We start from the raw sequence: 14,353 nt of genomic DNA, 5'->3' as shown, positions 1-14,353 counted from the left end.
CTCTCTCTCTCTCTCTCTCTCTCTCTCTCTCTCTCTCTCTCTCTCTCTCTCTCTCTCTCTCTCTCTCTCTCTCTCTCTCTCTCTCTCTCTCTCTCTCTCTCTCTCTCTCTCTCTCTCTCTCTCTCTCTCTCTCTCTCTCTCTCTCTCTCTCTCTCTCTCTCTCTCTCTCTCTCTCTCTCTCTCTCTCTCTCTCTCTCTCTCTCTCTCTCTCTCTCTCTCTCTCTCTCTCTCTCTCTCTCTCTCTCTCTCTCTCTCTCTCTCTCTCTCTCTCTCTCTCTCTCTCTCTCTCTCTCTCTCTCTCTCTCTCTCTCTCTCTCTCTCTCTCTCTCTCTCTCTCTCTCTCTCTCTCTCTCTCTCTCTCTCTCTCTCTCTCTCTCTCTCTCTCTCTCTCTCTCTCTCTCTCTCTCTCTCTCTCTCTCTCTCTCTCTCTCTCTCTCTCTCTCTCTCTCTCTCTCTCTCTCTCTCTCTCTCTCTCTCTCTCTCTCTCCTCTCTCTCCACACTTACGCTACGACATCGACATGCACGGTTTCCCGCTCTGATCGTCGTGGGTCACTGTGTGTCGCATGCCGGGTAGTATACTGGTTAGGCCGAGTGTGTGGGAAGCCACACACTCGGCAGGGTTCGATCTTCCGCGGTACTTGCCGTTTTTTGCTTTGGTGAGAGATACGCGACGCCATGTAGGCTCAGCGGTTGAGTACGTCGTCAAGCCCTTATGGTGACGACGACAGCATGTTACGTTACATTCACATCTCCCCTTTCTTCGGGTGGTTTAGTATTTCAGGCATCTACCTTGCTTTTCCTGCCCTGTTATTCTTCTGCAGCAGTGTGATGCGCGCCTGCCTGTCCCGCTTTTCACCTTGTGGCCCCGCCCTATACTATAGCACTACCTTGCAGTGCGTCCGGTGTGTTCGTGCGCGTGAACGTGCTGGAGACGTTCGGACTGGACACGTTCAGCTCGGTCGTTGGCTGGTGCTACTTCGTCGCCTGGACCATCTCGTTTTACCCGCAGATGTACATCAATTGGAAACGGAAAAGGTAAGGTCGTTGTCTTCCGCTCGCAGCCTTTTCCAGTCTTTGTCAAAGTCTGAATGGTTGGCCGGCTGTGCTTGTCAAGAACGCATTTTGTGTTAGGCCGTGACTGATTTAGCGGTGCGTATAATGCGCCAACCAATCGCTTGTGACTGAGCTTTATAAGCCTAAGCTTGATGGAGGAGCTAAGGTGTGGATTCACATTTGGGTGACCCTGACTTTTTCGATAATGGGTCGCCAGCTTCTGGCAATGGTATTGCTTATTTTAGGTGTGATTAGATATGAAAACTTGTGAGATATACAAGGAACCAACCTCTAGTTCGATACTCGTCACAGTCTAGTTCATGCTCATTGCACTTTTGAATGCTAATTTCGATATGTTTGGTCATGCGAAAGCTAAGTTAAGGCTAACGTTAGTTAATTCATCAAACCAAACCTCAATTACATTGACTTCCTTCTGCGACTGTTTGCCAACGGCCATTGGAAGCGTGTACAGATTATGAAGATATAAAACACAAATGCGTCCCTAAACAACTTGCAGTAGATGCTGCTATTGCATCGTCGTAAGCCTGGTCCTCTCATTTCAGCGTGGTTGGGCTCAATTTCGACTTCCTGGCTTTGAATCTCGTCGGATTCACATTCTACTCCGTATTCAACTGTGGCCTGTACTTCTCCAGCGGGATACAGGTCAGTGCCGCTCCTTACGTTCCACTTGACCGTGACCTGAGGCCGGACAAGTCACCGGGTCATAGTATGGTCGCCGCATCAGGGGAGGATGGCAGATCGCGATAAGCCGGGCGACTGGCAAAGAGCTGCGTAAGCTGTCGGTCAGTACCTTGAATGTGCTCGCCTCTTCAACCCCGTCTCCCAGCGGTCGTCGTCACATACCCCACACTGTTCTTTCCACTATACTCTGCTACGTACTCCCGCGACGTTCACACCCAGCCTGTGCCGCATCACGCTTGTCACGGTGTCCAGCTCCAGTGCGCTCTCGCCTCTCCCTGGCCGCGCGCGCGCGCGCACAGAGCACCCACCCCTCCGTCTCTGCGGTGTCCCTGACCGGGCGCATCTGCCCAGGACATGTACTACAAAGACCACCCGTACGGTCTTGTGCCGGTGGCGGTCAACGATGTCGTGTTCGCCCTGCACGCTCTCTGCGCGTGCATCATCACCGTGCTGCAGTGCCTCATCTACGAGGTGAGCGGCCGTGCTGGCGGCGCGGCGCTGCTCGGCCCCGCCACTGCCGCCACTGAGGGGCGACCGGGCTCGCGTGTATGCTGGGGGTCGGATGCTGCAGCTGCGATCGCGGAGTCGCGTACCGGCGCCAGATTCGGCAATGGTGGCTCTGCGAGATAGCGTGCGTCAGTTGCGTTGATTGCACTTGACAGGGTCACACCCAGACCGACCTTTGTTCTGTATGATTTGAAGGCTTCCTCTGGGCATTTTGGTTTGCCCATCGTGACCATCCCGAAACCACAAACACTTGTTCGAACACTGGCCCTTTTGAACTAAGACACTGGTACTGTGGTCATATGAGGTCGACGTATTGGTCTCGTGTGCGCTGTTATCCTCCGTGAGCAGTCGGCCTGGAGCTGGGTCCATACGGGCATGGAAATCATTTCACTCCAGAAGTCGGGTCAGACTACGGCGGCAGCTTCTATGTTGACAGTGTGGGGTAACAGGGGTCCTTTGCGGCCGCTGACGTGCCTCAGGTCAGGTCAGGCCATGATCTCCCATGTGTCGACAGCGAGGGGACCAGCGGGTCTCCACGGCAGCCAGAGGTCTTCTGGTGATCTTCGCCGTCGTGATCATCATCACCGCCATCATCACGGGTTGCGGAGTCGTCAACTGGCTCTGGTTCCTCTACGTGTTCTCCTATGTGAAGCTGGCCATCACCATCGTCAAATACGTGCCACAGGTAGGCTGGATAATGGTCTGAATGCTCAGACGTTGGGCTGTGCTCCGCTACTCCGCTGAAATAGGCAGACCACCGGAGTTTGGACCGCTCTCCACTGTAACTAGGACGTACGGAGACCGTCGGAACAGCGTCGTGCGCTGTTCCGCCAGCACGTACCACAGTGAGCGACATGCGGCCGGCTGAGCTGCCGCCGCACTGCGTGGGCGTGCTCCGACTTCCGACAGGGGACCGTGATGTGCCGAACACCCGTGACGTGGGACCTGCCCTCAGGCGTATCTCAACTACATGGGACAGGGGACCGTGATGTGCCGAACACCCGTGACGTGGGACCTGCCCTCAGGCGTATCTCAACTACATGGGACAGGGGACCGTGATGTGCCGAACACCCGTGACGTGGGACCTGCCCTCAGGCGTATCTCAACTACATGGGACAGGGGACCGTGATGTGCCGAACACCCGTGACGTGGGACCTGCCCTCAGGCGTATCTCAACTACATGGGACAGGGGACCGTGATGTGCCGAACACCCGTGACGTGGGACCTGCCCTCAGGCGTATCTCAACTACATGGGACAGGGGACCGTGATGTGCCGAACACCCGTGACGTGGGACCTGCCCTCAGGCGTATCTCAACTACCGGCGGAGGAGCACCGAAGGCTGGGCGATCGGCAACGTGCTGCTGGACTTCACGGGCGGCTCGCTCAGCATCCTGCAGATGTTTGTGGACGCCTATAATTATGGTACGCGCCTTCTTGTTAGACTATGAGTGGGGTGGAGTTTCATTACGCGGGGGTTCTCTGACACGGGCACGATCAATGTTGTAATGAAATGCTTGGTAGCACTTCAATAGGTTATATTTTTATTATCTAAGTAGCTCAAGGTTACGCGCAGAAGTTTTCTCGGCTAAGTTTGCTAGACTTTCGAACAAAACAATTATCCACTATTTATTAGCCAGATGCCGCTGGTGAGGCCCGACCCGGTGAGGCGACGGGTCGACTGGACTGGGCCCTGTGCCCGCGGGCGGCACACGCTGACCGGGCCCAGAGGCACGGGGACCCGGATCCGGCCTACGGGGATGGGGCCGGGTGTCACCATCCCGGTCCCTTGCTGAGTTCGCTGGCTGACGCCCTGTGGCTGTGACGCGTCCTGTCGGTGGCCGCTCTGAGACCGCGAGGCTATTGTGGGACTCGGCCTATGTTCCAGACGACTGGACTTCGATATTTGGGAACCCGACCAAGTTCGGATTGGGGCTGTTCTCGGTTCTGTTCGACGTCCTGTTCATGTGTCAGCACTACTGTTTATACTCGTGAGTACCATGCGGACACTGCCCAGCTGGCTTGCTAAGACGCGGTCACGCACGTGCTGCGCATGGGCTCTGTATTCTTTGTCGGGTCCGTGTCCTCGTTGATGGAGTTATAGTGTTGTGCGTGTGTTGTTCCATTTTGTATTGTCTGTGATTGGTGTGCAGTGTTGTAGTCCCTGATCAAGACTCAGGCTTGGACTTGCACTTGGACTTGGACTCGGGCTGCTTCAGACGTCAGCCGCTTTGTGGCCCCGCAGCTGACCGGGGTATCCGTCTCGGACACCTGGAAACGTTGACTTTGCCGGCAGAGACTTCTCCGTTAACTGCTCCTTCTCCGAACCCATGTCAGCCGCCGCCTCCTGTTCGTCCACGTCCTCTATTGACGATGCCCTCGGCTGCTGGCTCTTCCAATTGGGACCTGCTCTGTTCCACATCTGAACTGGATCTCTCCAACCTTTCACACACGTAAACCGTCTTGCTCCCATCTGTCTCACATCCGAACCGGTTTTTCAACCTGTCACACACGTAAACCGTCTTGCTCCCATCTGTCTCACATCCGAACCGGTTTTTCCAACCTGTCACACATGCAAACCAGTTCTCTCACCTTTCACATCTGTGAACCGGCTCTCTCCCACCTTTCGCTCCTGTGAACCAGCTCTCCCACCTATCATACATCCGAACCGGATCTCTGCCACCTATCACACATCCGAACCGGATCTCTTCCACCTATCGCACATCCGGACCGGATCTCTTCCACCTGCCACACTTATCGACCAGCTCTCTCCCACCTGCCACACATGTGAACGGACTTTTCCGCCTGTCACACACGTAAACCAGCTCTCCCTCTGTCCCACACGTGTCCTTGCCTTGTCCCATGGGAATGAGCCATATCTAACAACTTGACTCACCTTGCCGCAAGTGATCCGCAATTAGTTCTCCATCTGAGCCGGCCATGTCGTCTCTGAATAAGCCACGTCTCCCACGTGAACCAGCCCTGTTTATACTTAATCTCACCTTGTCCCATCCTGTCTTGCGCCGGCGATTCGATCCAGGCACGGACCGCACGAGACCGCCGTTTAAGGCTTGGCTCGCTGTCGCGCTGGGGTGTGCTTGATTGTGCTCGGTGCTCCGGCTGTTCCCGGCGCGCTCCCTGCTCAGCGTCTTACGTGCCCCGTTCCAGTGGTAGGAGTGCGTACCACGTGCTGGAGGGCCCGCTAGTTGGCTCCGCCGATCTGATGCGGCTATAGGTGAGGCATGAACTGCGCGCGTCTGTCTGCCAAGCGCCGCAGTCTGCGCTGGCTGAAGAGTTTGGTATTAGCGAAACAAAGATCGTGCGGCTCGGCTGTTTCTATGCGTGGCTGGGTATCACACACCTGCAGTGCCGCCGTGCAGCACCGCACTACGTTATGTTACTTCCTATGTCACCGAATATCACAAGTAGCGTGTGCTGTGTTTATGCAATCCGCACAGAAAGCTAACAGCTTCTGTTGATCAGGCATGTACATCGTGAGGACCGAGTCAGTGTCGTACCCTGGACTCCGGGAGCTTTGCCTCCCGGCTGGAGAGGTGTGCTGGCGCTGCGTGGTTGCCAGGGCTGTACCGTGCGGCGTGTTCCAGGTCCCGCCGGTCGGAGCTGTTGGACTCGGAGCGCACCGGTGACTCGTCTGCCGGTGGCGGGACGGACTTCAAGCTCGAGTCAGATCGACGATTCTAGGGCCGGCCGCCGCGCCGGCTCCACTGACGGGCCCCGCTCGGGGTGAGCCTCGTGCAGTCTTCGCCGGCCGAGAGAAGGGTGGACCGGCACGCGGCGGAGCGCCGCACGTGGGGACCCGTTGTGTCAGCGAGGGAGGCGGGTTGAGTTTCACCCCAAGATCATCGAGGCCGCCTTCCATAATCAGGCGTTTCTAGTCCGCAGTTGCTGAAATATGTACAGTTGCATCAAGACTGTGTACCGGGTCGACTAACTCACGCGGTGTACACATCCCATGCTCTTCCAGTTTCCACATAATGGATCAATTGTCTTAGGAACAGAAGCAAACGAAGTTAGTGTGATTAGAGGTTCGGACGGCTTGGCGTTGCTGTATTTAAATGGCACGGTGAAGTTAACATAGGCTCCAGCAGAGACACATGAGCGACCTTCGTGGGAGCATCACAAACATCGCTGCTCTGTGCCGTGGCTGATAAGATTTGAATTTCGGCAGATGGTGACTGGCGTTAATGTGTTGACTCGTAATCGTCTCACTATTACAGAACACATTGTCACTGTGATGTTACAATGAACGTTCGGGTACAGCACCTGCTGAGTGGCGTATGGGTGGCCAGCTTTGTATTTGCTGTGTTGTTGCCGGTAAGACATTGTGTGCTAGTGTGTCACTCTATTTCGGAGTGGGTGACAGCTATCCGCCAGTGTTTACAGATTTGATAGCTTTCGAACAATGTTTTTAAGTATCCGGAAGTTGCCGAAATGCCGTCACGGTGATGTGATGAACTGCTGCCGGCTTACGTACAAGTGTCAGGAAACGCACGACCGGAACTGTGTTTTGATGACGTTTACAAAACTTTCCGGCGCTCAATATCAACAGAAAAGTGGCGACAAACGTTTGTTATACATGTATAATCACAGGAGACTTGAAATGCTCGCTACAGAAAACGTGCGTGAGTCTGCTTTGGACAGCTGCGTTTTCTAACAGCATCAAACACATGCGGTTTCTAACGTAGCTTTAAATCATGCTTCCAATAGCTGCAAATGTCAGCGTGATATACCGTCTATGCATTTATTCTTCATTTTATTGCCATGCATCCTAACAGTCATTGATTCAATGTTCATATCGGTCTTTCACACAAGCTGTGGATGCAAGTTAGTATTCGCCAGTACCAGTTAATCGGTGCCATTTAACTTAGTCACCGTTCTCGCGAACATCTACAGGTGTCCAAATGTGGTCATCGCAGGATTTTAAATAATATGCGTCATTATGCGCGCCACGATTGGTGACCAAGTTTCCGTGCCATGTGCGTGATGCGTGCATACACACACTGCTGCCTCGCTGTTGTTTGCTTCTCGCTCCCCTCGCTTGCAGGCTGCTGGCGTCCGAGATGGATGGTGAGAGACTGCTGCGTGCAGCACGGCAGGCGGCCGCTGCGACTGCGGCTCTGGCGGGATCAGGCGCTGTAGGGCACCGCTGGTGTCAGGGAACCAGCCTCCTTGGGGTGCCACTGGCGTTAGGGAACCAGTCTGCGGGGTACCGCTGGTGTCGGCGGACGAGTTGCTGCAGTGTGGCTTTACTGCCAGGGTTTGTGTTCCCGGGAGGTAGCCCTGGTGCCACATGGTCAGTCGTTGTGTGTAGTGGTGTCGTTGGGAGCAGCCGATGTGAAGTGCTGATGTACAAGGATCAACATGCGTGAGGCAGCGCTGGTGTCACGGGTCAGTCGCCATAGGTGACGTTTGCTTCACACCTGATGGGATCGGCCCGCTCAGGTGGCGCCTTTGCCACTGGATTGCCCGCCGCCGGGCGGCAAAGGTGTCACGACCTGGCCACACTTCACGACCCGTCGGCTGGTCGGCACTCGCTCCCACCGCGTACGTGGTGACAAGAGGCGTCAATGGAGGCTACCATGCCGCGATTTGGACGAGTGTATGGGAAAATGCTAAGAGAAGCACGTTGGTTTCCAGCAGTTGCGGTTATTTACGGGCGGACCATGCATGGGCGAGAAGGTAGTGGGCCAGTTGAGAATGAGCTGCCTGAAAATCTGGCCGAATCCCGAGTCACCTGGTCGACGACTCCTGGTGACGCCAGTGTTAAAAGAAGGCCTAAAACTTTGTTGGTACGTGAGTGATTTGACATTGGTGGTCGAGCGTATATATATGGTACTCATGGTACTATGGCAGTTACTTTGAAGTCAGTAATAGGAATTCGCCGTTGGTGCCGGCATGACGATGTATAATTATCATCGCACTGAACGTGTGGAAGCCCGCAAGTAAAGTATCACAAACTGCTGGAGTAAACACGGCTGCGACGCATGACGAGTAATGATTCCTTGGCACCGGATCAACCTGCTACAGATGGAAGACAGGCAGTTGGGAACGGTGGCTTGGCATCACCGTGCGAAAGTGACTATCTTCCAGGTCTAAAATTTAACTGCACGTACAAGCCCTCAGTAATTTTCCGTCTTGTCAGTCGTCTGTCCGACATTATGAAAGCATTGCTCTTCGTGCCAAGTATATTCTCACCATTCCGTACCGTTTTCCCAAGATTCTGCGCAATTATATCGAATGACATGTAGCAACGAGACAAGGGGCCATGTACAAAGCCTGCACATCATCTTCGACGCAAACCGGTGTACGGTCTTGCGCCAAACGTATGCTGCGGCGCCCACCGCCGCGGACAAATCTCAAAAGTGCAGCCACGCCTGTGGTCGCAGTTTCTGCTAAAGCTCATGACTAATGCGGGATGCAACATCGTACATGAAAACACAGCCAACAATGCACTGCGGCGGCCGCCTGCTCAGCACCGGGCAGGGTCCATGGAGAGAGCCAAGCTGACGTACGTGACCCGCAACGGCGTTTTCAACACGGTATCCCGCGGGCTCGACTTCCGCTCTGTTAGTTTTATTCGTGTTGCCCGCTGGTCGGCCGGGGTCAGACACAGCTGGGCGCGCACTGTAAACCGAAGTATCGGCCTCAGCCTGAGCGAGAAGGCGGAAGCAAATGCCTTCAATGTGGAACTGTTTTGGTCAGATACGGTACGGCCTATTGTGATGTTCGGGGGTTGTATCATTGTCTTTGTTCCGGATATGTTTCAGTTGAAAGACAGCATATTGATATCAAACTAGAGAAGTCTGAGCCTGCCGGTCTGTGATAACTGGCCTGCGAATAAGACTAGGCTACGGTCCAACGGCTGTTACCACGAATTTGACGGTACAACAGTATTAATATAAGATGGTACCGCAAGAAAAAAAAAACAAGAGCGCAGTGCTAACCCTCGCCCGTCGCCCTTCGCCCTGATTCGCAGCTTTTCATTACGCGGACTGATAGGCGGGGGGGGGGGGGGGGTAGAAGGGGTCGGTGGGGGGGGGGCGATGCGACCCCTCTGGTGTTTCCAAAGAAATGGAAATGAGCTTAGCTGAAAGCAGGTGGATTGGACGCAACAAGATCTCGCATGTACTAATTTATAAAATTTCGTAAGCTGTTCAGTGCACTTACAAGGAGCATTATTCACATACATCAGACGGCAGTTATAGCCTTATTCCTCGGAGAAAAGCAAGGGGAATGGAGATTAGATGGGTTGATATTTTGGCAACATGCCTTTATCGAAACGATGGCAGATAACAGTAGCATGCGTTTATCAAAACAAAACTGCTTTCGCTTCGATGAAGGCATGTCGAAATATCAACCCATCTATATCTCTATTCTCCTGATTTCTTATGAGTAACAAGGATGTTGATGCCGTCGTATGTACTAATCGTCATGTTTGGTCAATAATGAACCCCATTATGCCGGGTCTAAGGTCAAATTTTCCAGAATATCGCACCTTTTCGGCTTGACAACATCATGCACACGAGACCATGCCTCGTGGTGACACGGAATCTGAACAGGCGTGTGCCTCCCTCAGTCGAAATACAATGTCGTACATTGCTATGTGTGTTGATATATTTATGATACATGGCGCCGTCGTTGTATTAATGCCGGCAACGGCAATGCCGTCCCGCAGTTTACGCGTCACCGGATCCGCTGGGAGGCATCCCCTGTCGACTTCAGCACGACGGAGCAGATGTCGTATAACCGACCTTTTACAATGGCCGAACTAATTTCCGCGATCGGATCGCTGCGCAATGTGGCAAAGGGTCCGGATCTAGTTCACAACGCCATGCTTAGGCAACTCCCCACTTCAATAGTTGAGGCCCTCTTAGCAACGTACAACAATCTCTGGGAGAATGGAGGTTTTCCGGAGTCGTGGCGTGAGTCACATATTGTCCCTATGGTCAAGCCTGGTAAGAGCGGGGCTGACCCTGCTGACTATCGCCCTATCTCACTGACATCATGCATTTGTAAGTTGATGGAACGTATGGTAAATGTGCGTTTGTCGTGGTTTTTGGAGCGGTACAACGTTTTTACGGCTGCCCAATGTGGATTCAGGAAAAATCGCAGCACCATTGACCATCTTATAGCTCTCGACACAAACATCCGCACCAGTTTTAGGGAAAAACGACATGTTGGCGCTGTGTTTTTTATGTTGAAAAAGCCTATGATTCGACGTGGCGTTACGGTATCCTGAAAAAGCTCTTTCATTATGGCATTCGAGGAGCCATGGGCACGTTCTTAGCGAACTTAATGACCGATCGTTCTTTCAGAGTTCGTGTTGGCTCACACTTCTCGGATAGGTGCCAATAAGATAATGGCGTGCCCCGGGGCAGCGTTTTGAGCGTCGCTTTGTTCGCGGTGATGCTTAACGATATTGGTGACTCCCTTCCAAAGTCGGTCAGCCGCTCTCTCTTCGTGGATGACGTCGCCATCTGGTATGCCCTCGTCGAACTTTGCCTTTTTGGAGCGTCGCTTGCAGTTGGCTGTGATCAGCCTGGAAAGATGGAGCGTTATAAACGGACTACGTTTCTCAACCTCGAAAACAGTCGCTATGCACTTTTGCAGACGACGTCGTCAATGCCCCGCTATGGCTTTAAGGCTACACGGCCAGACCATCGCGAACGAATCCAGTACCCGCTTCTTGGGTCTGTAGTTTGATAACCGTTTATCGTATGGGTCACATTTGAAAACCTTACGTGACAGCTGTTTTAAAGCATTGAACATATTGAAGTATGTGTCCCGAACATTTTATGGAGCGGACAGAAGAACACTGTTACTGCTACACCGCTTATTTATACGTTCGAAACTTGACTATGGCTGTTTTATTTATGACCGCGCGCCGAGTTCCTCCAAACGTTTATTAGACACCGTGCACCATACCGCATTACGCATTGTGAGGGGGGCATTCAGGACGTCGCCAGTTGCTAGCCTTACCGTGGAAGTTGATGAACCGGCGTTCGGCTCTGGGAAGGGAAATGCTTGGCATGCGGTACTTTTGCAAGCTGGCTCAATTTCCCAATCATCCGACTCACCGAGCAATCTTTTCACGTGATGTGGAAAGTAAGTTCCAAAGTAGCGGAAGGCTGTCCGCTATTCCATTTGGTGTCCATATGAAGAAGCTGTTCCGGGAAAGCGACATAAATTTGCGTGGTGTGCTAAGGTCGCGTCCCGTATTAGTGCCTCCATGGGAGCTAATCTCACCAAAAGTGGATGTATCCCTTTCATGCACTAGCAAACAGAGAGCGATCCTATGCGACCTGAGATCGAAGGCTCTGGAGCACATCGGGTCGTACATAGGTTTTCAAGCCACATATACTGATGGGTCCAAGACGGAGGTAGGCGTTGGTGCTGCATTTGTGAATGACCAGGCCACCCGGTCCTTTTCTTCACCGAAACACGCCTCATTTTACACGTCCGAGCTCGTTGCAATCAGTAAAGCCCTATGCTCCATCGAAGTTGGTGAGAGCAACCCACACGTGATCTTATCCAATTCTTTGAGCAGCCTGTTGGCTCTGACAACCCTTAACCCACCTTGTCCCATTATACAGGATATTTTAGTTCGCCTGAGAGCGCTAGATCTTGCTGGTAAAACTGTCGTCTTTTGTTGGATACCGAGTCATGTGGGTGTCGCAGGTAACGAGCGTGCTGGCGCGGCCGCAAAACGGGCAGCGCGTGCACCTTGCACCCGTTCTTTGCCCTTGCCGGCAAGGGACTTTTATCCTGGAATCGCGACCTTTGTGAAGGGGAAGTGGCAACGCTGCTGGGACGCCATTGTAAACAATAAGTTAAAGATGATCAAGCCACAACTGGGTCCATGGTCTTCAAGCTCACGTAAGTTGAGACGCGAAGAAGTAACCCTCAGCAGATTACGAATTGGCCACACGCACGCAACACATAGCTACCTTTTGTGCGGTGAAAAACGTCCCAAATGTCCTCGCTGTGATGCGCCACTTACGGGTCGGCACGTTATTCACTCTTGCCCACAGTTCAGAGAAGAGCGGGCGCTTTACTTCGGACGAGATGCGTCAGGTCTTACCTTTTCAGACCTTATTGGTGACGACTCTCGCACGCTTGGCACCGGACAGCTGTTTTCATTTTTTGAGAAACGTAGGATTCACAGCCATTTACACACCGCGGTAAACACTTAGCTGTTATGGGCGCAAAATGACCCTAGAAGTCGACGCGCCCTAAAACCCCAATCATTATCATTAATGCCGGCCCACCGCGCACGTTCCGCGGCATCGTCGGTGGCCGCCCGCCGGCCCCACCAAGCCGCAAATCGCCGTGCGTTGCTCCTAAAAAACCGCTGCTGCTCCGAAAACAAGGAAAGCCTGGAGCACTCTTTGGTGTCAGGGCACGTGCGATGAAAGCCACCTAATCTATTGGAAATTTGGGCGCAATGGCACGACATGCCGGACAGGGAGAACAAGAAAATTGAGTCATAAAAGATCAAATTCGAGTAAATAGTCACTTGAGAAGTTACTGGGCGTGGCAACGGCAAGGCAATTCAGGTGACTGCGATATGGACGCATTTGGAATATGAGTAAACAGAAGACAAACGATCGTAATTGCAGCGCAATGCACAGTACCCTAACGTTGATCACTCCAAGCTGCGCAACATGACCAATAAAGATCGGGTATGTGGTCCGCGCGCCCGAAATTTCCAAATATCACCGTTACATCTAACCTAAAACGCTGCCGCCTACGGACCCAACGCCATTGGTTTCTACGTGTCTGCGAACTCCACCCAATACGGTCGCCTACGCCGTGCGGTCAAGTTCACATCTTATCAGATTACTGACGGGTTTTGGTGCAGTGTTTCACTCTCACTCCGGCTGTTCAAAGCATTCGGTCAGTCGGTGTCCGAGTTCCCCAAGAAATAAAACTGCAAGCCTGCGGCCCTGCATATAATTGCAGAATGCCGGATGAATGAAAATATGCTTCCCAAAATGGAGCTCAACTGCCCTAGCAGCCCACAACAATGGGTTCAAATGATGACCGCAAAGGCGTGATCAATACATTGCCAAGTACTCCCTTCATTAAAGTTGAACTGGTAGATGTCTGTTCCTGCAGTATCATTTAGTTGTTTTTTTTTGAACGCGCCAATTTACGGATGGAGTTGCTTGAAGGTCTGTTGACTGAGAGTTGAGTCAAGCCCGGCAGTTTTAGCAGACAGCATCGATTGATGTTACATTTAGTTCACTTATTTGGAAAATGTGAAACTCATTGACGAACAACACACAACGGATCGCGCTGACACTGGCCGCGCTGAGCAGGGCTGTAACCAGCTGTGGCTTTCTTAGTCTAATAATCTCTATTGGTTTGTGCCGGCAGCTTATTGCATTCTAGATTGGGTAAGAAAAGATGGCACTAACGTTCGACGGCTTTGAGACGTTTTAGTGATTTGCAGCTGGTACATCAGCCTACAAAGGGTAGCTAGTTTCATGTGTTTATCTACCAGGCTGCAAAATTCTGACGAAAATGTCCGTCACCCAAAGCGTAGGCGTTGCCTATAAGTAAACCAATGGCATATAAAAAACGTGATATTGCAACGCTCCAAAGAAAATCGCCGGCATCAAATATCATTTCGATGCCAAGCACTTCATGCATAGCACAACTTCCAAAGAAATTAGTTTCTTGCTGCGGAAAGTGACACAACATGTGATAAGCGGTCGCAAAGTCATTAACTTCAGAAAACGAAATGAACACTTTTTTTGCCCTTAACTTTAGAAATTGCCCGTTACCAAGCATGACTGGATGGGGAGGGGTAGACCGAGGAGAGCTTCTCAAGTTAAAAGTTTTTTTTCTGAAGATCAACTAAGACTAATGCTGTCTGCAGCTTTGCGCATGATGCAGTGATGAAATATATAATGTAATTATGTCCTTGCAATTCTCATAATTGTTCTCCCCACCTGCCTTCAATTGTCAGTAACTCCAGGAAACAACAGCTCTTTTTGTAGCGCTGATTTGGTCATCGACACATTGCCCGTGACAGACTTCACCATTCCGATACCGTACGGTAGCGG

General features: G+C 52.3%; 1 protein-coding gene across 6 annotated transcripts; it reads left to right on the top strand.

The window, feature by feature from the left end:
- Positions 1–895: 895 nt before the first annotated feature.
- LOC119098780 (cystinosin homolog) lies at positions 896–8,126 on the top strand (the record flags this gene model as incomplete). 6 transcript variants are annotated; one of them, XR_005094289.1, is given in 8 exon segments in its annotated part: positions 896–1,036; positions 1,618–1,717; positions 2,108–2,227; positions 2,778–2,948; positions 3,569–3,686; positions 4,150–4,252; positions 5,867–6,596; positions 7,327–8,126. XR_005094289.1 is itself a non-coding variant. In XM_037221818.1 (8 exon segments), coding segments are annotated over 7 exon segments (850 nt in total), but the record flags the coding sequence as incomplete, so codon positions are not given.
- Between the last annotated feature and the right edge of the window lie 6,227 nt (positions 8,127–14,353).

Source organism: Pollicipes pollicipes, unplaced genomic scaffold (genome assembly GCF_011947565.3).
Source record: "Pollicipes pollicipes isolate AB1234 unplaced genomic scaffold, Ppol_2.1 Scaffold_4740;HRSCAF=5597_pilon_pilon_pilon, whole genome shotgun sequence".
NCBI lineage: Eukaryota > Metazoa > Arthropoda > Thecostraca > Pollicipedomorpha > Pollicipedidae > Pollicipes > Pollicipes pollicipes.
The sequence above is the reverse complement of the archived record's forward strand: the minus strand, read 5'-3'. Positions and strand labels throughout refer to the sequence as shown.